Source organism: Bicyclus anynana, chromosome 18 (genome assembly GCF_947172395.1).
Source record: "Bicyclus anynana chromosome 18, ilBicAnyn1.1, whole genome shotgun sequence".
Classification (NCBI taxonomy): Eukaryota; Metazoa; Arthropoda; class Insecta; order Lepidoptera; family Nymphalidae; genus Bicyclus; species Bicyclus anynana.
Genome location: NC_069100.1, coordinates 9,639,092 through 9,664,196, shown reverse-complemented (window position 1 = coordinate 9,664,196; position 25,105 = coordinate 9,639,092). Strand labels below are relative to the sequence as shown.

General features: G+C 38.0%; 4 protein-coding genes across 4 annotated transcripts; 1 reads left to right on the top strand and 3 right to left on the bottom strand.

Moving 5' to 3' along the window:
- The first annotated feature begins 156 nt into the window (after positions 1 to 156).
- Positions 157 to 6,970, top strand: LOC112053588 (testis-expressed protein 9). Its single transcript, XM_024093053.2, has 6 exons — positions 157 to 432; positions 2,310 to 2,733; positions 3,793 to 3,890; positions 4,390 to 4,530; positions 5,543 to 5,710; positions 6,027 to 6,970. The coding sequence occupies exons 1-6, from the start codon at positions 328 to 330 to the stop codon at positions 6,234 to 6,236; spliced, it is 1,146 nt and encodes a 381-aa protein (XP_023948821.2). The 5' UTR covers positions 157 to 327; the 3' UTR covers positions 6,237 to 6,970.
- LOC112053598 (uncharacterized) lies at positions 6,870 to 8,911 on the bottom strand. Its single transcript, XM_024093063.2, has 2 exons — positions 8,647 to 8,911; positions 6,870 to 7,147 (listed from the first exon to the last, which is right to left on the bottom strand). The coding sequence occupies exons 1-2, from the start codon at positions 8,836 to 8,838 to the stop codon at positions 6,992 to 6,994; spliced, it is 348 nt and encodes a 115-aa protein (XP_023948831.2). The 5' UTR covers positions 8,839 to 8,911; the 3' UTR covers positions 6,870 to 6,991.
- A 663-nt stretch (positions 8,912 to 9,574) lies between these two features.
- Positions 9,575 to 16,760, bottom strand: LOC112054110 (matrix metalloproteinase-2-like). Its single transcript, XM_052886956.1, has 7 exons — positions 16,616 to 16,760; positions 15,743 to 15,809; positions 14,711 to 15,222; positions 13,324 to 13,465; positions 12,419 to 12,578; positions 11,181 to 11,284; positions 9,575 to 10,054 (listed from the first exon to the last, which is right to left on the bottom strand). The coding sequence occupies exons 1-7, from the start codon at positions 16,682 to 16,684 to the stop codon at positions 9,846 to 9,848; spliced, it is 1,263 nt and encodes a 420-aa protein (XP_052742916.1). The 5' UTR covers positions 16,685 to 16,760; the 3' UTR covers positions 9,575 to 9,845.
- Positions 16,761 to 17,216: 456 nt separating this feature from the next.
- LOC112054041 (BTB/POZ domain-containing protein 10) lies at positions 17,217 to 24,840 on the bottom strand. Its single transcript, XM_024093691.2, has 5 exons — positions 24,276 to 24,840; positions 22,500 to 22,696; positions 21,724 to 21,977; positions 20,304 to 20,595; positions 17,217 to 19,612 (listed from the first exon to the last, which is right to left on the bottom strand). Exons 1-5 carry the CDS (start codon positions 24,631 to 24,633, stop codon positions 19,574 to 19,576), a joined length of 1,140 nt encoding a protein of 379 aa, XP_023949459.1. The 5' UTR covers positions 24,634 to 24,840; the 3' UTR covers positions 17,217 to 19,573.
- Positions 24,841 to 25,105: the final 265 nt, after the last annotated feature.

Genomic DNA, 25,105 nt, shown 5'->3' with positions numbered 1-25,105 from the left:
TTTATAGTATAACGTTTAATTTTCATACAAATTGCTACCTATCATTTGATTCTAAGGAACAAATATAAAAGGTTTTTCTACTGACTCAACATTATATACAGTGTTGGTAGTTGTTATGACTCACAGCTGTTGTTGTCATGGCAACGGAGTTTGTTTGACACTAAAGAATGACAATCAATGGCCGAGTTTATACTTCTTTCAATAATAAAAGTTCATTTTTAAGATTACTTTGATTAAATGGCCAAAATTCTTACACATCAAGTGTAAAGTATTATATCACGTTATTACTTAACTTTAAATCAAGGACAAAGCTCCATTTGCTGTAAAATGGATTCCGAAGATCTCTTAGCTCGTGAAAATGAATTCAAAAAACTCAATAAACAATTAGAAAAGAAAACAGAAAGCTTAATGAAAGAAATTGAAAATGTTATGGTATGTTTCTACAATATGGATATGTTTTACTTATTTTTCATCTAACCTATCTGTAATTATAATATCACTGTGAAGATCACTTGTTATTTTAATTAATTTCGTACATTTTATTGGACCTATGAGGTTTCTGTACCCAAATTACTATGGAACAACCAAGTAAATCCTGCTTCTGACAAGACAAATATCTTGGCATTCTATGGATTCCCCATGCAGGAGGCTTGGCTCGGTGTAAAGAAATTCCATTATGACATGTTAACACTCACCTTCGTTACTCGTATTTTCTCCCTGCCCAGCTGTGGGATGCACTTCGTAGATGCAAGAATACTGTCTATCCTGAAGAATCATGAACCAGTATTGCAGAAAGAATTTTTCTATTTTGTACCATTATAGCATATAAAGTCTTACCTAGTCAAGTTCCCTAGTTAGTTAGGTCTAGTGCTTGCTATTAATACCTAGCTAAATTTTATACTTATTATAAACACGAATGGGGGCAACTGGGCAAAATCTGCAAGGGATAGAGAATTGTGGAAAAGTTTGGAGGAGGCCTTTGTCCTAGGCAGAGGCGGATTATCCATAAGGCAAACTAGGCACGTGCCTAGGGGCGTGTAGACAAAAGGGGCGCGCGAGCTCAGAATTTTAAATAAATGAAGAAAGTAACATATCGACTATTAAGAACTAAATGCTGATTTATACTCTAAATCTCTAGTGATATATTCATAACACACCATCATCAGTCAACACACATAAGGCCTATTTCCCAGAACAGAGAGGAATCATGAATTCCAATGTTCGCTCTGTCGTCACTCTTGATTTATTCACAAAACATCATATTTAATTTGCGCATTAGAGTAAGTACATCCTGGTCTACTAAGATCATTGTAAGATTGTGATGGCCATTTATGGCCGGTACAGGGGCGCCGCTAAAGTTGATTGCCTAGGGCGCTCTGGACCTTAATCCGCCACTGGTCCTGGGGCACAATCAGACAAACTCTGAGTAAATAATATTATTATTATATATTTTTTTTATTATTATATTATTATTATGAACATGAAAGCCAGTTTATTATGCTTTCACAGCTAAACTACTAGACTGATTTTAAAACCATTTCACCAATGGGAAGCCACATTCATTGAGCAACATTGGTTTATAACTATTATCTTTATAATGGTCTCCACGATACAGATCAATCTAGTGTGGAGACCACAGGCAATGTTATGGTTTTTTGTATATTTTTTTGGTCAATAAAGATTTTTTTTTTTTTTTACTATAGGAATGGAAACTATGTGGATGATACTGTGGTGCATCAGATCGTATAGATATATTATTAAAAAAAATAATATTTGCCATATCTTTTATATTCCCATTCTCTTCCAACTAGTCAGGCAAGACTGTATTAGGAGTGGGTACGACAATAGTCCAATGGGACGGAGACCAAACCACCTCCCGTCTGTGATGACCATTGAGCTATTGCTTTAAACTGGCTCATTTTATATGATATTGTTCGTTATCAACCCATATACGGCTCACTGCTGAGCTCGAGTCTCCTCTCAGAATGAATGAGGGTTTAGGCCAATAGTCCACCACGCTGGCCCAATGCAGATTGGCAGACTTCACACATGCAGAGAATTAAGAAATTTTCTGGTGTGCAGGTTTCCTCACGATGTTTTCCTTCACCGTTTGAGACACGTGATATTTAATTTCTTAAAATGCACACAACTGAAAAGTTGGAGGTGCATGCCCCGGACCGGATTTGAACCAACACCCTCCGGAATCGGAGGCAGAGGTCATATCCACTGGGCTATCACGGCTCATATGCTATCACGGCTCATTGTGATATGATATAGATTTAACATATGTCACATTTTCATTATTACAGCAAAAACAGGACATATTCTCAGAGTTTAGTAGGCTAACTCTGAGTCCCGCGCATAGCAACACCAAGAAGCATTGCTGCCAAACACCCCAATCATCAAACACAGTTACACCAGAAAAAAAAAGTTCAACACCTTTCAAAAATAAAAACAAACATCAACAAAAAGTTCCTATTACAAATACAAATTCAAATCTATTATCCTACAATACTAGTAATGAACTAGTGAATGGATACAATATAACAGAAGCCACAGAAACTGGATGTAACAATATAACAAACTGTAGAAATATTAAAACAAAGTGTAACTGTGAATGTTACATTCTATGTACTGATAGTGATAAGAAAAGAAATGATGATTTTGAATTTTTATACGCTTTTGTATCTGTTAGCATTAAGGATAACATAATGCCAGCATCTTTTTTAAAAGGTGAGATTTAATTATTTATTACTTTACTAGCAGAGGCCCGCGACTTCCTCCACTTGAAACTCTACCCTACTTCCACTCTACAGCAACTCTACCATACAGGGGACGAGTAGGGCCTCAACCCTACCCCTACCCTACTCCTTCCCTACCCCGACCAAACCCCTACCCTAAATGGAGTAACATTTCCCTTCGCTGCTCTGCTTCTATTAATCGTAGCGTGATGAGAAGTATACCTGCCCAGGAGTATGAAGAGTAATTGTGCCAAGTTTCGTTAAAATCCGTCGTGTAGTTTTTGTTTTTATAACAAACATACAGACAGACAAAAATTTTACTGATTGTATTTTTGGCATCAGTATCGATCACTAATCACCCCCTGATAGTTATTTTGGAAATATATTTTATGTACAGAATTGGCCTCTCTACAGATTTATTATAAGTATAGATGGTTTACATGATCAATTATCATTTTATTTTATGTCACTAGTAAAATATCATCATCATCATCAGGTTAATTTTAAAACCTACTACAATGTCACCTCTCCCTCCATATAATATAGGGTAGGAAATAGTAGTAGGAGATGGATATGACGTCGCTAGATCTCGTGCTGGCTCGTGCAGACGCTAGGTGGCGCGATTTGTTTCCGTAAACAGTAGGGAGTTAGAGAGGGGTAGCAATCGGTTGGCGGGACGACTTGCGATATAAGGCGCTCGTCGTACGGTCGGCTTTAGTATACTTATGGCGTCCGAGCCGTCCACATTTCTTGTTGTGTAATTCTTTATGGGTTAGGATCGGCGGAAAGAGTGACTTGAGTGAAAAAGGGGTTGACTGTCAAAAGATCCTTTAACCCTACACACAACGTTCACAAGTGCGTGACTCCACTCAATGTCATTCTCTTCCATTCTAGGGTCTTATTTGGTTTGGTTTTGGTGTTAACAGCCACATAGTAATGTGCCAGTGTGCAGAAAATAATTTTCTAGGTCTAGGTTATCTAGGTTGTCCTTGTTCTATTCATTAATATTGAAATACTAAAATATATTAAAAGTGTTTTAATCATGTTTCAGATAATTTAACGGTAGAAAGTATATGCAAGTTTTTGTCTGCAAAAGTGAAATTGATGCAAGAACAAATTGATAAGCTACAGGCGACTATAGATAAGAAGGTAACTTTTGAGTACATTACTGTGTATCTATCTTTATATTACGTCTATCAATATGGTTTGATCAGCTGATGCAAAAGTTGGAGACTCCACTTTGAGGCCAGTGTAGGCCATGCCCAACAGGAGCCAGAGTTGTTTTTTTTTTAAATAATAATAATTATTTTTTTCCTAAAAAAAGTGTTCTATATAGGCTTAAAAATTCTTTTGTAAAAAAAACTTTATTAAAAAATTATATCAACTAAAAAGTGTATTGCGTTTTTTATAGTCAATAATAAAAAGTGTATTGGGTTTTTTATCTATACTAATATTATAAAGCTGAAGAGTTTGTTTGATTGAACGCGCTAATCTCAGGAAGGTTTATCGAGGAAGGCTAAAGGCTGTATTTAGGAACGGGAACCACGCGGTTGAAACCACGCGGCGTCTACTAGTAGTCAATAATGCTAATCGCGCTAAGACAAGGGAGGCTTAGTTATGATACCTATAAATAATTTACATTTTCCAGGCAAAGCAATGTGATAAACACATGAGCCATCTAGCCGAGTTGGAGAGTGAGAGACTGGGTCTACTGAACCGCGCGAACGGATTGAGGTCTGAAACAGCAGACATGAAGGCCAAACATGCGGCTATACAAAATAGGCTCAATGTAAGTAGCCTACAAAAGTACATAGAGGTTATAAATTATTTATTTCTATTTATGCCTAGACGTTGGACGCTAATACACTTCTGTACACGTCTGATGAGCATGACCACATATCACGCATTACATATTGTCGAAAGAGCGAGTTATATTATCAATTTCGCCGCTATTCGTCGACAAAATGTCTCTCTCGTCATGAGATATCTCGTGGCGCGCTTTTTAGACCTACTGGCTAAATTCCAAATCCTTACACATCGCTGGAAGGCTTGAATCCACTTCTGTAAGCTTAGGATGAGCAGTGACATACCTCTAAAGACATATCGATATTATCCATATTACCCTTTTCGGCGCTATTAGTCGACAGTGTGATATGTTTCTCTCGTCATGAGATATCTCGTGGCGCGCTTTTTAGACCTATTGGCGAAACTACAAGGCCTTGTGGCGCTATTTAATATTTTTTCTTCCCACAGTAGTTGTTTTGATGCCAGCTATTGATTTATATTTATACAGCTTTTATATTTAGTATGATAAATAATTTCTTAACTATTTAAGAAATTAAATATTACGTGTCTCAAACGGTGAAGGAAATACATCGTGAGGATAATTGCATACCAGAAAATTTCCTTAATTCTCTGCTGGTGTGATGTCTGCCGACCCGCATTGGGCCAGCGTGGTGGACTATTGGCCTAACCCCTTTCATTCTGAGAGGAGACTCGAGCTCAGCAGTGAGCCGAATATGCGTTGATAATGATGATGGTAAATATTATGATTTCTGGTGAAACACAGAACACGATTATGCCTCAGGTTGAAGGCGACAGGGTGGTTTTTCGAAGTGTTCTTCGTTCTTGAGAAGTGTCGTTCTGTTGCTATGGTTTTCCACAAAAAGTCATCCAATTACTACAAAAAAAAATATTGGCTTACATTGGCTTACATGGCTATTGACTTACATACTGCTTATGGCAGTATATTGGCTTACACACTGGCCTCTATTAAAAAAGTCTTGTGAAATCGCTTGCAGGAAAAAGACCGGCTCTACAAAGAGCAAAGGAGTGTGACAGACAAACTGACGTCAGAACTGAAGCAGCTGCGATCTAGAAACGTTAGTCTCGAGGCGCGGTGTGCGGCGCAGGAGGAATCTATCACTACCCTCAAACAACAGCTCGAGACAGCCAAAATGACAGAAAAGGTGGGTATTCAATACTAAATGGGTTATACTAGCAGAACCTCGTGATTTCGTCCGAGTAGTTCCCATTCCCGAAAAACGCAGGAATACATAAAGTATAGCCTTTTTGACTCCCTATGTAGATTTCTATTGGTGAAAAAATTTTTCAAATCAGTCAAGTATTTTTTGAGTTTATTTGTTACATGCAAATCCGAGCCCCCGCCAAATCGAGCAAAAGTCTTTCTTTCTGTTGGCCACTTCCTTCATGCGGAACCCTCGATGGACGAGTTATACACGTACTTGTCTGATTTTTATTAATTTTTCTATCTCTGACTTTCAGGAGTTTCGAGATTCCACCCGCGCCCTCTCGTCCTCCCACCAAGCGACGACGCAGCGTCTAGAGGCGCGCGTGAAGACGCTACAACTGTGCGCGGACAGACAGAGCGCTCTCATAGACAACCTGAGGAAACAGAACGCGCTGCTACAGACTGACGGTGCTTTGAGGACCCTGGAGAAAGAGTATTATGAATTTTTGAAGCAGGACTTGTAATTTAAGGACACATAAGTTATGTTTTGACGCTCTAAAAGATCCAATACCATTTCATTTTATTACCAGAAGAATGTTAAAATTGCAAGTGGATCTTGCATTTCCACAAGAGGAGAAGGCCAAAGGAGAGATAAGTCTGTACAGGGAACAGATGATAAGTCGTCGATGCAGCATCTAGAGGCTTGCGTAAAGACGCTTCAACTGCGCGTGGACAGACAGAGCGCTCTCATAGACAACCTGAGGAAACAGAACGCGCTGCTACAGACTGACGGTGCTTTGAGAGCTCTGGAGAAAGAGTATTGTGAATTTTTGAAACATGACTTGTAATTGGACACGTATGTTATTTAAACGCCCTAAGAGATTGACCTGTTTCAATAAATATTCTGGATCTGCCAATGCCATTTCATCAATATGTTAATAAACATTACCCTTCTTGCAGTTGGGTAAAAACGAGCGATGACAGTCATATTTCTAGAAAAAAGTTGAAATTGCATGTGGATCCTTCTACTCTTGACCCATGTTGATGTATATTCATTTGGTAGGTCTAAGAATAGGATATCTCTTGTTCATAAACCTAAGTGTTCCACTTAGGGTGGTCCATCCAATATTTGCGGTTTTTTTAATAATCCCTAGAAATAATTTGAAGGCAAAACAACTTTTGCCGGTCAGCTAGTATTTTAATAGTGTTTTATACATAACATACATAAAAAGTACAAATAAATAAAGTACATGAAGTATTTTAGTTTTTAACTAAGTATTTATTGATAGTCCGGATTGACGTATATCCCGATGCTGTAATTCAGGCCTGAGCCTCGCTCGCTCTTCATTCGCAAATTGACGAAAGGCTGTCCGAGCCCGCCGGCTGTTATGTTCACGGAAGCTTTGCTGTGTAACATGTCGATCACTTGGATGCCCTGGAAATAGTAAAGCACATTTTTAAAACCCGAGGTTCTGGGTCCTGGGGACTGTTTTCCAAGGAACTCTATAAAAATTTTCAGCCGGTGTGTGAAAGTGGTGTTACGTTAGTAGCCCGTATCTCAGAAAGCAATGAGGTCGTCTTTCCTGCTGGCCTATTTACTAATTTTGAATAACTTTAGTGTATATCCACCAGCAAGCATTTATTGCTCACTAGCGGACGCCCGCGACCTCCACCTTTAATCCAGCTCTAACAGTAGTATCGCTGTAAAAATTGAGAAACTTCTCCAGTTTTCCAAATATTTACCTTTACAGCTCTGCTCTTATTGATCGTAGCGTGATATATAAATGTAATATAACCTGCCCAGGAGTATGAAGAATATATTGCACCAAGTTTCAGTCAAATCCGTCGAGTATGTTTTGTTTCTATAACGAACATACAGACAGACAGACAAACAAAAATTTTACAGATTGCATTTTCTGCATCACTATCGATCACTTATGTTATAGTTAGTTATTTTGGAAATATATTTCATGTACAAAATTGACCTCTCTACAGATTTATTATAAGTATAGATGAAAATTACTAACAGGTAGGTATGACATTGTTATTTTTGTTAACAATGGGCTTGCGGCATACGAAAAATGCATTTGTTATTCATTTGATGTTAATTATATTAGGTTGATAGACCACAGTTACCTAGTGAGTAGGCCAGGGTCACCTGATATCTATAACCATGGAACGAGATGGGTCTGTGCCACCATATCCCCCCTCATAAAAAGAGGGATTGGTAATACTAACTCTAGCGATTTGTCAAAATAGCCTGATGATGAATGATGAGACACTAAAGATAAGCATAAAATATAACGAAGTATCAAAGTTCATTTGCGTGAGAGGGTCACTGAGATAAACGGTTTCTTGCAATCATAACAAAATGTCGGTTTTACTCAGATTCACACAGTTCTTAGAAAAAGCAATAAGTATGATAAATACTAATATGCAAGTAATTTGAAATGTTATAAAAATGATTACGTGATCACGTGTAACATACGGTGAAGGAAAAACATCTTGAGGAAACCTGCATACCTGTGAATTTTCTTAATCATCTGTGTGTGTAAAGTCTACCAATCCGCATTTGGCCAGCGTAGTGTACCAGGGCCTAAACTCTAACTCTGAGAGGAGACTCGTGCTCAACAGTGAGTCAAATATGGGTTGTTAATGATGAATGATACCTACCTGCCCAAGTTTGCAACTCTCAAAAGGTTGTGGAAAAGTTTTTACTCATCAAAAACCACAAAATTTTTGGACTTGCCTTTTTTGTAGAAAGCTAGGTACTTTGTATACGTTTTTGAGAGCATTCAAATAGTGACAAATTAACCCCATCTGTTTTTGACTGCGGTTGGACTTACATGTTAAAAAGTCGTGTTTTGTTAATTTATTGTCGATATTAACTGGCGTATGCCTACCACATTACTTTAAAAAGTCATGAACACTTACCACTATCGGACGATTACGCGGATCGCTGTAGAAATAGGTTTTAACCCTCTTCAAGAAGGGAAAGGGGTTGTAAGTGACTATCTTCTCATGCGCCAACGAGGTCCGAACCCCAATATTACCTAATACTAAGTGATCACCCTTCACATTGTATAAAGTTATTAATAAAACAGTTATTAAAATTGTTAAACGCATTATGTGTTCGAACAAGAGCGTGTAGTCGCAATTGCTTTCCTCTACAAGACTGATTCGTCAATGTAGTCTTAATTAGACATCAAAGGTTAATTGTTATCAAGAGGTCAAATTATCGTACTATCTAAGTAGGCACCTAACAGGCCTGGGTCTTTAAGTAGTGTAGTTTAAAATATTAACCATAAAATATACTAATTATGAAACACGGCTAAAACTCACGTGATATTATGTCGGAATATGCCCGACTAGTTTCGGACGGCCCTTTTTGACGGCCTCCGTGGCGCAGTGGTATGCGCAGTGGATTTACAAAACGGAGGTCCTGGGTTCGATCCCCGGCTGGGCATATTGAGATTTTCTTAATTATTCCAGGTCTGGCTGGTGGAAGGCTTCGACCGTGGCTATTTACCACCCTACCGGAAAAGATGTACCGCCAAGCGATTTAGCGTTCCGGTACGATGCCGTGTAGAAACCGAAAGGGGTGTGGATTTTCATCCTCCTCCTAACAAGTTAGCTCGCTTCTATCTTAGACTGCATCATCACTTACCATCAGGTGAGATTGTAGTCAAGGGCTAACTTGTAAAGAATAATAATAATAAAAAAGAACCCATACGGGGCCCTTACCCAGTTTAGATCGTGCCGCGATGCAAGAACCTGCTCATGACTAAGGGCCCCGTATGGGTTCGAAACTAGTCGGGCATACTCCGACCTAAAATCACTTACAATAGTATGTTTTCTGTGACGATAGTTTAAATTATAAAATTTTAATAAAAAATTTCAACCGACTTCCAACTCTATAATTAACCTAAACTAAAAAGCAAAAAATAACATCTTACCTATGAAACCTTCTGATCAGTTTGAAGGCGGTGCGGTGGAGGAATTTTCAAAATCGGTCCATAAATGACGAAATTATCGCTGGACATACATAGAAAAAAACATACATACAGCCGAACGTAGAACCTCCTCCTTTTTGGAAGTCGGTTAAAAATAAAATATACTGTTTATGTTTATTTTTAAGGAAATAGGTACAACACAATTTTAATGAGTTTCATAAAAATATGTTTTAGGAAACCTAGACTAGGTAAACATAATACGCAAGTAGGTAAATCTTCTGGGCACGACATCCAGAATTGTGCCGAAGGGAGCGGCTTTTCGTATTGAACGCGCATTTTCAGATCGTCGAATTTCCAAAAACCTTTCCCTTTGAAGAAATAGGTTTTACCTGAAAACAAAAAAATACCGCATCATTGTAGTCAGTTCATTTGTATAAAAGTTACTATGCCACACATATTTACCAAATTAGATAAATCCCGCCTTTTTAAATTCGGGGGTTAATAAGGAAGATGACGTAGCTAATTTTTGACTAATACATTTTTAGAGTATCATCATCTATTTCAGCAGGTGGACATCCACTGTTGAACATAGGTCTCGAAAATAATTCCAGGTTTTGAGCCATCTGCATCCAACGGCTATCTGCAACCCGCTTGATAGGAATCTTCTGTTAACTTATTTTTTTTTATTATTCTTTACAAGTTGGCCCTTGACTACACTCTCACCTGATGGTAAGTGATGATGCAGTCTAAGATGAAAGCGGGCTAACTTGTTAGGTGGAGGATAAAAATCCACACCCCTTTTCGGTTTCTACACATCGTACCGGAACGCTAAATCGCTTGGCGGTACGTCTTTGTCGGATGAGTGGTAACTAGCCACGGCCGAAGCCTTCCACCAGCCAGACCTGGACCAATTAAGAAAGACACAATCGGCCCAGCCGGGGATCGAACCCAGGACCTCCGTTTTGTAAGCCACGTAGGCCGTCAAATTATAGGGGGTTGACCAACACTGCGCTTTCCGGTGCCATGCTAACATCTTACGACTCCAAAGTCCATCGGTTCGTCGAACTATATGCCCCGCCCATTGGCACTTTAGCTTTGCGACTCGTTGACCTATGCCGGTAACTTAATTTTTTTTATTCTTTACAAGTTAGTCCTTGACTACAATCTGATGGTAAGTGATGATGCAATCTAAAGATGGAAGCGGGCTAAATAAAGAGGAGGATGGAAATCCACACCGGTGCGAGTCCGGTAATTTATATTGAGTTTTAGAAACGGGGCCTATAGCCACGTGGCACATCGATTCTCTTTCTACAATCGCTAACGCTTCGAAAATTACAAAATGTAACCTACATATCGGAATGACATTTATGATCGACAGGTCATGTTGTCAAGTTGTCGATCGGATCTGTCATTCCCAAACATTAAGCGTTAGGGTTTGTAGAAAGAGAATCGACATGCTACGTGGCTAGAGGCCCTGATATTACATTTGTAGGAAGAAAGCAGGTTGTTTCTTACCGTCCTTCCATTGGAACACACTGTCAATATTATAACCGACACCTCTCCACATTAACATGTCGCGAGGATAGTCTAACTCTATGCGTCCTGTTTCATCATCTAATCTGTAGAAAAGAAAGAAAGTTAAGGTCAATTAATATAACAAAATAGAGTAGGTACTCCCGCAACATTTTGTGCATTGTGACGGCTCCGTGGCGCAGTGGACTTACAAGACGGAGGTCCTGGGTTCGATCCCTGGCTGGGGTGATTGAGGTTTTCTTAATTGGTCCAGGTCTGGCAGCGTTCTGAAGGTAGGATGGGTTTTTAGCCGGTAGGAGTCTGGCACTACCCATGTGTCTATGAGGATTTCCCCCCTACAGGAAAAAAAAATGTCTGGCTGGTGGAAGGCTTCGGCCGTGGCTAGTTACCACCCTACCGACAAAGACGTACCGCCAAGCGATTTAGCGTTCCGGTACGATGTCGTGTAGAAACCGAAAGCGGCGTGGATTGTCATCCTACTCCTATCAAGTTAGCCCGCTTCCATCTTAGATTGCATCATCACTTACAATCAGGTGAGATTGTAGTCAAGGGCTAACTTGTACAGAAAAAAAAAGAACATCTTTCGCGTCAAATATTTTGCTGTCCCCACTTTAGTGGGTTATGGGAAAGGAGGTACCTACTTGCAATCACGTCGTCGATTTCCTATATGTATTTGTATATTCCACGAACGAGTTATGCGATTATGTCCTCTTTCCTTATACCTACGTACTACAAATATGTGGAATGTCATTTTCCCCACCACCTTTAATATGGGTATCTTCAAGTCAAGAGTGAATAGGCATCTTCTAAGCAAGCGCGTTCCACCATAGGCTGCATTATCGTTTACCATCAGGCATGATTGCAACTTTACCATCAGGCATGATAAAAAGAAAATAAAATTAAGGTCAATAAATACTCCCGCAACATCGTTCGCGTCAAATATTCAAGTGGGATAAGGGAACGAAGGTATTTGCAATCACCTCGTCGATTTCCTATATATTCCTCGGACGCGTTAAGCGGTTTAGTTCCTCTTTCCTTATACCTACTTACTGCAATATGGGTATCTACAAGTCAAGACTGAACAGGCATCTTCTAGGCAAGCGCGTTCCACTATAGGCTGCATTATCGTTTACCTTCAGGCAGCTAACTTAGCTAAGCAAGCTTAGCTTACCTAAGCTAAGCTAAGCTTGCTTATAAAACCGCAAAATTGTAACACTTACTTCCAGTACATGTTGCCACTATAGAAGTATGTTTTACCATTGTTCCCCCAGACCATTGCACCGTCTAACTTCTCCAGATCTTCGGGTAGACCAAGATGAACTATGTCTTTGGGATAGCCCGGTATTAGGTATTGCGAATCAAACAAGTACAGCTTCTTGCCTGAAAAATATTTTGTTGTTAGTTACCTCATAACTTCGTCATTTCTTGACCAATTTTGAAAATTCTTTTTTTTACGAACACAGTAACGTATTTTTTGTAAAGCTATCTCTAGCTTTTAATTTATTTGTACACCCTACAACCCAAACGGCTGGACGGTTTTTGACATAAGTATCTACAGTGGCGTGCATAAGGTTGTCAATCAGGGTATGCACTAGTAATAAAATTAAGCAATCTGGAAAAATCTCTATTTAGTAAGCATTATTAAGATAAATCTTAGGGTATGCAGTACTTTAATACATGTATGAAGTGCACGCCACTGGGTATCTATTAATATTAATGGTCGACAAACGTTGAATGATTTTAGTTCATTTAAATATCGGCCTAGCCATTTCATTAGATGCCGGCTGATTTAGCTAGCTAATATAACTGGATGACTGCGAAATATAGTTAAACTTGAAAGTTACACGTTATTTAAATATAAATGTTACGTGAATAACGTTTAACTTTTAACTTCAAAAGTTATAACCCAATTTAAACTTGACAAAACTTGCGAGCGTAACAAACATAATATACCTACTTATTATTTGACAAACACTAAACCTTAACCAGGGCATGCTCGGTTAAGATAACTGCCCGATTTACGTCTTTAATCGACATTTGAGCTGCGATGAACATGACGTTTGGAATAAACCGCGTTTAACTTTTAAACGGTTGAACTCGGACCTAATTTTAAAAGTTTTCTTACCAATGAAGAAAGCAATTTTGCGGTCTGGCCTTTCGTAAACAGCGTCAACGTGTGTGAGATTTTCCGGTAACGCTGCCCACATCTTTGTTATCTCAATCGGGTGTCCGGGGTACGGACCGTTGGCGCCTATCCTCCAATAGTACTGAAAAACAAAATTGTGAACAACAAACGTCGTAAGATAATAACATAAGATAATAACATGGGATACTTCAGTGCCCATTCGGCTTTATGCATCTTGCATTATTAATATATTTTAGTTTGTTTTATATTCCGATGCAAACTTTATGATGTCCCAGAAATAAAATGCGGGTGTCAAGATGCGTGAGGCGACCTCGGGCGAGTGGGGGGGATGATGCCCTGCCGCCGCGTTCATACGCTACCGCTGATAATGTTTCGTAAAGTCATAAAGTATGCATCGTAGTGTACTAATAATATTAGCAATAATAGGGAAGACACTGGCCAATGATAACTTGTTTGGGGGCCAGAGCAGGGCCGGACCGTCCATACGGCGAACGGAGCGATCGCTCCAGGCGCCAATCCAATCCTAGGGGGCGCCGAAATGGTAAAGACAAGATCGAAAAGAATTTTATTTCTTTTCGATCTTCTTGTTTCTGGAGTAAAGTAATATACTGAGTATATTACTTTTTTAACCATGGTCACAAAACATACAAAAAAGTATCTGCATCAAACAACTCCAAGCAGTTGCGAAAATTCGTCAGTCGATCGCGTATTTGTTCAACTCAAAGAAGCCAAGGCGATTATGTGATGTTTGCCTTCTGTTGAGATGCCAATAGTGTCAGCCATCTTCCTAAAAGTCAATCTTCGATAAGACATGACCATGTCAGAATTTTTTTGAATTTTTTCGCCAGAGGTCGACGTTGACGGTCTATCGTTACCCTGGTCATTTTCGACGCTGTTACGACCACGTTGGAATTTTTTGTTTTAATTTTTGTTTTAAACGGCTTGAATCATTCGATTCAAGTCGTTTAAATCGAACGGTCGAATTGAGAAACCTCCTCCTTTTTTTGAAGTCGGTTAAAAATGTATGACATTCCGATATACGTTAGGCTACGAACTTTTCAAACGTCCCTAGTATATAATGTTAGGAGCAAACAGGAAAGGCGCCATAATTGGATCTCGCTCCATTCTAAAATTTACCTCGGTCCGGCCCTGGGCCAGAGATACCATTCTAATCAAGTAATTCATTTATATTTGATTGCACAGAAAAAGGAGTAGGGTAGGATAGGATAGGGGGAAGGGGTAGGGTAGAAGTAGAGATCGGGTTAGATAGGGGTAGACTGGGAGTAGAATAGGATAGGGTTAAGGAATGCGTCAAAGCGAAACTTGACCGGACTGCTAGTTGCAAAATAAGGAGGTAATTACCTACCCTATTTTTGAAAATGAAGAGTTCTCCGCGTATAAGCGTAACAGCATCATAGGTAGTATCACATGTATCGGGTTTTTCAGTATATAGTGTCTCCAGTGGATTAATTGTAGTTGTATTCACAGGATATGGTTTTCTTTTTGGATAGTCAAGACCAGGATAAGTGGGGTAAATCCGTTGTGGGGACGTAGGGTATTTAGGTCGAGCGTGGGGGAATCGTGGATATGTATTCGTAGTTGCATTTGTGGTTGTTTCTGTTTGTTTGGGATAACGATAGTTGGTTCGTCTTGGATGTTCTACAGTAGTGGTGTACTGATCGGGGTTAGTCGGATTGTTAGACCAGCCTGGATGAATGGGCTTTTTGGGGTAGTACGTGGGATATGTTGGCGTGTTTGGTCGATGTCGTCTTGCGTGATGTTGATGAATGTATGGTTGTCTCGTGGTTGTCGTAGTTGGCGAGGTTTGTATGGGTTTGTTGTATTGAATGTTCTCCCACGTTTCATTGTATTCAGGACCTGAAAATATTTAGTTATGTTAGGTTATGGGCCAAAACCTATGTACAGATGTTTACATAGATACTGCCTCTTTGGTCGAATGGCTGTGGTTTCGGATCACCAGGTCTTGGAGTTGGGAAGACAGTGGTGTTACACCCCTGTACCTCGACGTTAAGCCGTCGCTCTCAATCATTATCATGAATACCCGTTAGTGATCGTCACTTTAACATTATCACCGTAATGCCAACCCGCACAGAAGCAGCGTGATGGGTCAAAGCTCCACATCGTCTCCTATAAGGAAGAGGTCTGGCCCTGTAATGGACTATTAAAAAAGGTTAAAAATAGTAATATTTTAGCTGTATCCATCTTCATCAGATCAGCTGATGACTCGCTTGATATCGTCAGTCCACTCGGTGGGGGGTCGGCCAACATTGGGCTTTCTAGTGCGGGATCAACATTCCAGCACCTTGGGACCCCAACGTCTATCCATTCACCTTACTGTGACATAATATTATCTCCTACTATTGTAAGTTCGGCTTACCGACGCTACCCTCAATGATATCGATGGTAGAGTCCTCACTCTCGAGATTGTCTCTAGCAGCGTTTGCCTGAAGAAACAAAAAAAGATTGCGTAACGTTTCTAGATTTTCAGCCAGCAATCTATACCTATACTAATAGATATTATAAATGCATAAGTAAGTCTATTGGTCTGTCTGTTACCTTTTCACGGCTCAAAGCGGAATTATATTTGTCTGACGTGTCGTGTCGTGTCGTGAAGCATCAGAACAGAATGGGTATCATACTTACATTGGATGGCAACGTTTACACTTGTTCTGGTGCGTCACGACACGACACGTCAGAAGTAGTAGATTGTTAACCGAGGGTGGAAAGAATCAATTCCCGAGGTATTTAGACGCACGAGCGTAGCGAGGGCGGCTATAGTCCGAGTAGGAAACACTCTACTTTTCATTTCGAATATAAGGAAATTTCATTTTGATTAAGAGGAATTCATAATTATTGTCTATTTATTTGGCCCACTCTTGGAACGTTGGTAATTTTAGTTGAGTGCATTTTAAGAAATTTAATATCACGTGTCTCAAACGGTGAAGGAAAAACATCGCGAGGAAACCTGCAAACCGGAGAATTTTCTTAATTCTCAGCGTGTGTGAAGTCTGCCTATTTTACAAGAGGCTATCTTATAACTTGAAAAAAATTGTGTCAACACTAATGTGTTTTTCAAGTTAGAAGGTATATTTTACTTGAAAATCATATTATTTTAAGGTAACAAGTAGCCTTCTGTAAAATAGTGTTTTATCGAGATATCACAATAGAGAACCAGAGACAAAATATTTTATTACCCTCTTGAAGATCAATGGGTTGTAAGTGTCCTGTACTGTAGCCCGATATTACTTACCACTAAGTGGTCACCCATCACACTGCCTAAAGTTGACAATAAAACAGTTATTAAAATTAATAAATGCATAATCTGTTTTAGTAAAAGCGTGTTGACATAAATACTTTTCTTTACTAGACTGTTTCGTAGTCGATAGTAGTCGTATATAATTACACTTGAGAGGATAGGTTATTGTTATCAAGAGGTCAAATTATCGTTTATAATATATACAGGGTGTCCCGCAAGTAGCACGAGTGCACGACTTATTCTACAGACTTACATTATTATTAGCTTTGGTATCTAACGTCATAGTGGAAAAAGTTAAGTTTCATTAAATAAACTAATTAAACTTTTCCTACAATACTATACTATAAATCATTTCCGAAAATAAAAACAATGCTCTTGAAATTTTCAAAACATGGCACTAAATTGCTTCGAAGGTAGGGATTTTTGTATTTAGTTGGAAAATCAATTTATTAACAGATTTAAAAACCAAAAATTTTGGCTTACATAAATATTTCTTTAGTTTAAGCTATCAGCACTATAGAGTAGGCCGTGCTATTTGCGGGACATCCTGTATACTTAAAATAAGTAGTTTATAGGTAAAATAAAATATCCAACATAATATATAATCAATATAATATAAAAAGAACACCATTGGAATATGTTACATTTACATAGTATGCCCCCAAGCCGTCGAGAAATTTATATTACGAGTATAACATAAATATAGCGACATATAAAAACCGACCTAGTAACAATATATCATAAGAGTTATTTCAATTTTAAGCTGATCGCACATCTCCTGAACATCCATATGAAAACATTTTATCTAATATTATTATAAAACGCATATATACTCAGAGCCACAATTATCCGCCCACTGTGATATACTCGCGTCATAATAAAGAGAAAAATACTCAGACCAATTATTGCATAGGACCTGCCTCGCTAGACGTTACTTTTCTGTCAAAGTATATGATCAACGATCTAATGCGATTATAAAAATTGTCTCTATAGAATCGATGTCAAATAGTTGTAATCGTGTTCGTCGGTTAAAGAGCTCCGTAAAAATACCTTTTTGTGTAATTGAATTGTGTAAAAAACGGGCAAAAACTTCTAGGTTACTATAAGATATATACAAAATCTAAGCTCGTTTTCCTCACAAAATGACAGACAATTTTGTTCGTGACTATGCGATACAGGTCCTTCTATAATTGGTCTGAGGAAAAATAAACATATTCTTGCATAATTGCGGGCGTTCGCTGGTCTATTACAAACAATTATTTATTAGTTAAATCAAAAATTATTCACAAAGCATAACAAGTGTCACATGATTTTACAATAGTAATACACTGACCTGGTAAACGTTTTCTTTCATATTAAATAAGAAAATGGAGAGTGGAAATGGTGAAAAACGGCCAAATATACAAAAAAATTACTAAAATCCACTAACCATCACAACCAGCTATAACAACGAACACCATGACACAATTTTTTTATGTTAGATTGAATATCTCCATCAACGATTGATCAACCAAATCTTATCAAAATGACTTACAGAGATCAGAGGGTTCAAACAAACTCTTTACTTAAGCTTTAAGCTTTACTTAAGTACAGACTTTCTAATTGAATAACACGATGCGCGATCAGCTGAAGGTTCTATTCTGACATTTTGATTTTAAGTGGATACATTTATTCAAAATGCCAAAAATAAAAAAAATATAGGTACTTTTTTACTGCATATAGCAACGTAAAATTAGTAAGTCTAAAATTGTCAATCTAACTAAAATATGACGGAATCAAAATTCATTACTTCGTGAATTTTTTGTACTTAGTACTAACTTTGTCATAATATATACTTTTTACCAAAAAAATCGAAACAGTCCGCCTGAAAAGTACTTGCCGAAGACTGTTTAATTTTTTTGATGAGAAGTATAAATAATATTATGACAAAAATAGACCAAGATCAGTCTCCTCGGTGGATATTATGTTCTAAAACGTCGCTAGAGTGTAATTTAGAAATTAAATACATATCTAATAGTCAGGGATCCCTAGAATCTTTTTTACACCTGATAACTAACAAGTTAATCTTTCATGAGTAGCTTCATCTCGATGAGACGATCAACTTTTTTATTTACGAAAATTCTTGATTCTGGTATCTAACTGAGTTACCAGGAAATGAAAATTTCAGAGCGCCGGAACGAGATAATATACCACGCAGTTTGTAGGACTATGTGGCTGTTAAATTGTATAACTATAAACTAAGACAGCAACAGTAAAAACAACAACAGGTTAGTAACAACTTTTGTTACTCTATCCTCCTCCCAACTTGTATCAATAACGAGGTTATTAATAGTTGTTACTAACCAGCTTTATTTACTGTTGCTTGAATTATAGTTAAACAATTTAACAGCCAGTAACTCAGTTAGCTACCAGAATACTCTAATAAGCTACTCATGAAAAGTTAGCTTGTTAGTAATCAAGTGTACAAAATGTTCGTGGGATCCCTGACTATAAGATTTTATTCATAAATTGTAAGTAGTCTGCACTCTGCATGTTGAAATTAAAAATCAAATCTAAGTACGTGAAACAGTAGTGACTTACCACATCCACAACGTAATTTATAAATAGTCTTTGTTACAGATTTTTTTATTTATGCACTTAGTATAAAAAACATATGGTGTTCAAATTTTTGATTAATTTATTAACTACATTCTTTTAAAATAATATCATGCGTTTTATAATTTTGGTCTCAACACACCAAAAAATAACCAAATGGAAATGATATTTTGGAAACTCATGCACGATTTTTCAAATTTAAAAAATCCTTAAGTTATCAGTCCACTGTCTTTTATGGAGCTTGTGTCAAGCTCAGCACACAGCATCATTATCCCAATAATGCCACATCCTCGGCTACATTGTGTACCAACAGAAGAACGCCATCAAAATCCGCACAGCCTTGCGCGGCACCAGCGATCACTGCTCCTCCTCTTGCACCTCCCCTGGATCTTGGACCTGGGGAAATCATAATTAATAAATAAATAATTAATTAATTAGAATCTAGAATCGTATATAGTCTAAGATCCGGCATTAGAAATATATACCTTCATATGTTATTTATTATTGATAAGAAATAAATGATAAATATTATTCACAGTTACATATGCCAAATAGGTTAGACTCGTTAACTCGTCGAAATACAAAATCCCAGGGTTTCTCAAACTTTCGAAATTTGTGACGGCGAACCCCTTACTAACTAATGAAACACCCTCCCCCCCCCCCCAGGAAAAAATTATAAAAGGTTTTTATTTGAATAAAAGCCTGCATAAAGTACCAGAAGAAATGTCTTCATAATAATAATGTTATGGGTGTGCTTGTTTTTTGTCGCAAATGGATTCAATGTTAGGAGTAATTTTAGACAATTTTAAACCTTAATTCTCACTTGCAATCAGTTACCAAGCCACCATTACGTAAATCTTGTCGCGCACCCCCTACTGTCAAATGGCGAACCTCTAGGGGTACGCGTAGAAAATATAAGCGAAAAAGTATGTTACAAATTTTTAAGGAAAATATTATGTCTCTCTTCTTACGAGATATCTCGTGGCAGCCTCTGCCCCATGGATATTGGATACCTTCACTTTTGCTTTTCTAATATTAACATAGAAGATATATGAGTGTATGTATATTTGTATGTTTACAAACTCACCTCAACCTCCTCTCTAGCTCTGATTGGTTCCAATTCAATAACAGGATCAGCCGTCGCCTCGGCCAGATTCGTGACAGACTTGGACTTGAAACACTGGAAATCAACATGTCTACTCTTCGCCTCCTCCTTCTCCCAGGACATGTGAATGAATGGCCTCTGTACGTAGTTGTATATGACCTCAGCGCGACCCCCGGGCCTCTTGCGGACCTTTTCTTTGTAAGTCGGATAGCCCTCTACGCCGAGGCGAATTTTCTTCAGTCCGCGCTCTTTCATCACTTGCTTAGCGACATCTCTGTTTAATAATAATGAAAATAATAAAATATATTTTAATAGAGGATAAATATAGTGAGAAAACTACTTGCTTCTGGTAGCTAACTGGGTTACCAGGTAATGAAAATTTCTGAGCGTCGGAACGAGACAGTGTACCACACTTTTTTCAGGAGATTGTGGTTGTTAAGTTATATAACTATTGATTAAGCAACAGTAAAAAACATCTGGTTAGTAACAAATTTTTGTAAACTACCCTCCTCCCAACTTGTATCAATAACGAGGTTATTATAAGTTGTTACTAACTAGCTGCTTTCTTTTACTGTTGCTTAATTAATAATTATACAACTTAACAGCCACAATGTTCTACAAATTGCGTGGTACATTGTCTCGTTACGACGCGACGGTCAGAAATTTTTATTACCTGGTAACCCAGTTAACTACCAAAACCAAGATTTTTTTGTAAATAAAAAAAAACATAAAGATACTACCGGAAAATTAACTTGATAGTAAGCACTCGTAAATTTGTTCGACAGATCCCGGGCTAATAGGTACAATGTTATTTAGCGCTTTTTAGAGTATTGCGTCTTTGAAGTTGGTTAAAATTTTTGTTAAAAAGATTTTATTTTTCTATTTTTAGTGTGTCCTAGCATAGAGACCGAAAGTTCACCTATTTTAGTTATTTTCATTTTAACACAAAATTACTGAACCGATTGTCATGAAAATTCTCTTTCAAACAAAAACAATTTTCAAAATTAGTGATAGAGATATGAGGTAACAAACATTTTTTAAAAACATACGCGTCGAATCGAGAACGTTCACCTTTTTTTGAAGTCGGTTAGTAATGAAAACTTATCCAAATTGGATCAATATCTTTGCACAAAAATTGTAGACATGATGTAGTTTGAGCTTGAAATATATTTGTGTAATCAAATGAGTAATGAACAGCAAGAAGAATCAAAGTTACATAGACCATGGACTTTGGGTTCCAATGTGATAGAAAAAAATTCCCACACATAACACAGAACACTGCTGTTTGAATTTTCTCTAGGCTGACAGACAGCACAAAGTTGCTGAGGAATGTTTGATAGTACAAGCTAACAGCAAGGCCTATGTGTAACAGTGGACGTCTATTATCTAATGATAAAGTTACCTATTCTCGATGTATTTGAAGAAGCGATAGAGCGGAGTGGAGAGCACAGTCTGGCTGTACTCGTCGCCCATCTGCGGCGGGTACTCCTCGTCCCACTCCACCGAGTCGTCGTCCAGCAGCACCACCACGTGGCACTCGCGGTCCCCGCGCCGCGCCGACTCCACCATCAGCGGCAGGATGAGCCGCTCGAGGAACGACTCGAACTGGCGGCGCGCGCCCTCGTTCGATAGCTCGTGTAATAGCCCTCTGAGATTCTAGGGAAAACAACAATAGGCTAGTTGACACAAAGGGTCAATTGTTCATTAACGTTCCACTATAATGAAAATAAATCATATTTTTCATATATTATTCATATCGTATAATCGCGACTGCGTCAAATCAAAATCAATAATCATTTATTTCAAGTAGGCTCAGTTTACAAGCACTTTTGACACGTCAGTTGACTATTTGTAAAGATTCTACCACTGGTTCGGAAGGCAGGTTCTGCTGAGAAGAAACCGGCAAGAAACTCAACAGTTGCTCTTTTTAAAAAATCATACAGTATTATAATTTACAATTGATGATAACATTACAATTTCATATAGTTTTACTTTTTGTGTGAAGGTGGAAGCTGATTCAATGGCCTCCAAGCGCTATCCTGTGGGAACCATGGATTTTTCCAGGATGAAAAGTAGCCTATGTGTTAGTCTAATTGCTTCAGTAGCCGTAGCATAAAGGAGAAATAAACATACACACACACTTTCACCTTTATAATATTAGTGTGATTTTAGATTTACCTGACATCTAACAGTGTTAGCATCAAAGGGCACTAGGAGGTAGTCGCAGGCCTCTCTCAACTCCTGCACAGACACAGTGGGAGGGCATCGGATGGTGCCTCCCCGGTAGTACTCCAGGATAGCTCGGAACACAGTTGCAGAAATCCCTTCAGCTACCTCATATTCTCCTCTTTCATTTGGATGGGTGAACTCTATACCTATAAATAAAATAAATTTTGAGGTGACTGGAAGTGACATAATGATAGAATTCGTTCATTTTGATGATGTTTTTCCTTCATAATGTAATCTGCTATAGACAAAGGAAATATGGTGCTTCAAACTGAGCTTATTAGTAAAACATGTGTAGAATTTAGTTTTTTCACAGATTGGCTTGGCATGGCACTGGGAAAGAGACAAAGAGATATTTGTCTAACGCTAACCCTATCCTATCGCAAAATCCATTCTTAGCGGATACTTACTAAGTATAGACTACCTCCCTGCCAAATTTCAAGTGGTTTTCGAGATTTTGTGATGAATGACCTTTCACATATATATTAAGATTATCACATCTTTTTAACCAACTTCAAAAAAAGGAGAAGGTTCTCAATTTGAGTCTATGTTTTTTTTTATATTGTGAGATGACTTCAACTTGTTAATTTAAAATTCCCAATTTGGTAAGAGTGGGTTTAATAACAATTTGGATAAAAAAACCTAACCCATGATGGATTTAAGTCCCCACTCACATGAGCTATTTTACCATATACTTAGTTACTAATACTTATAACTTATATTGCTTTATTATAAATGCATATTGCTTTATTACAAATGCAGTGATTAGATTAGAATGGATGAATCAAATCATTGCAATACTTATGCAATGCTGTGTGCTTAGTAATGATTACTTAACCATATTTACCTACTTATCTTACATGCAATTACTAGTTAGTCATCATTCACCTCATCATACAATACACATACTTATAAGTAAGAAGCTTTTGTCTCAGACTAAGACCACATGAATCACACAATTTTTTTATTAACATGCAATGTCCCTGAGTTTCACACACATCTATCCAGAAGCTATAGGATTATAAAGATAAAATATAGCTAATGATCCTGATCCTGTATGAAATCCTGAGGACTGATTTTGTGGTGGCATACTGGAAGACTAAAAATACTTGTTTTTGCTGGTAGAATTGAATTAGTATTAGAACTACAGAGCAACAGATCTCACTTTTTTTTATTCTCTGAAAGTGAGCCCTTGACTACAATCTCACCTGATGGTAAGTGATGTTGCAATCTAAGATGGCAGCGGGCTAATTTGTTGAGTAGTATGAAATCCACACTCCTTTCGGTTTTTACACATCATACTGGAACTCTAAATCGCTTGGAAGTACATTTATGTCCATAGGGTGGTAATTAGCCAAGGACGAAGAATCCCACCAGCCAATGGACCAATTAAGAAGCCTCAATCGGTCCAGCCAGGGATCAAACCCAGGACCTCCGTCTTGTAAATCCACCGCTTATACCTTCATAACTTCACTTCACTGAGGAAGTACTAGTGTAATTCTTAGTTAGTGTTTAGCAAGTAAAGAATATGATATCAGTGAAATTACAGGCTGAGGTTAAGGCAGCAATGGATAATAGCATGTTTTTAATAACACTTTTGTATCACTCTGGTATAGGTACACTAATGGTTACCAACTTGATATCTGATGATTCATCTGCTTGGTCTTTCAACTAATAATTTATAGGCCAGACGTGACCCAGAAAAACAAATAAAGTGAAAGAACTTACCTGAACTAAACATTCTCCCAAGCATTGTGTTAGGATGTGCAGTAAATTGCGCGGGATCGAACACGAAGCGCGTGTTATCCACAACCAACGTGATCCGATCATCGCATGCTAAGTTTTTCTGTCCGTTTTTCGGAGGTTCTTGCGTAGAAGTCGAAGGAATGGGTGCGTTAGTTTGATTTTTTGGCGGCATATTTGTCGGAATACGACGTAAATTTGGTCCGTTTCGTTTAGATAGACGCTTGCGACGCTCATCCGCGTCTCTTCTGTACTCCTCTGTGTCACTACTGCTGTCTGGATAGAAGAATGGTCTACGTGGTTCTTGCATGGCCCCCTGGCCTGTCGACTGAGTATCAGACATGGACGCTCGCTCGTAACGAGCCCTCACATCACGCTCGATGTTCCTCAGTCTTCGCTCTAGCAAAGCACTCCAGTATATCTTCTTTCTGGGTTTCCTGATAGAACGAAAAATCTTTTTGTTTGTTACGAAAATGGTGAATGCAGAATGAAACGAAAAATCGTGAACAGTGGTGATTGGTGACAGCACAGACAGTGACAGCACAGATCACTATAGACTAGAAAGTGACAGACAAGACGTGAGATACTGACAAGTGACAGTTTGATGACGGATGACAAATAAAACAGACAAAATTACTCCCAATTTTTTTTTTGGTTGACAAATTATAATAAAACAAATGCTTCAAAAAAAAAATTACTCCCTTGTCATTTGTTATTTTTTTTATTACAATTCTTTAATCTATGATTACAGTGTATTACTTTCTCTGTCTACGATGTGAGAATTTTTGGAGAAAGTTGCCATTACATATTATTAG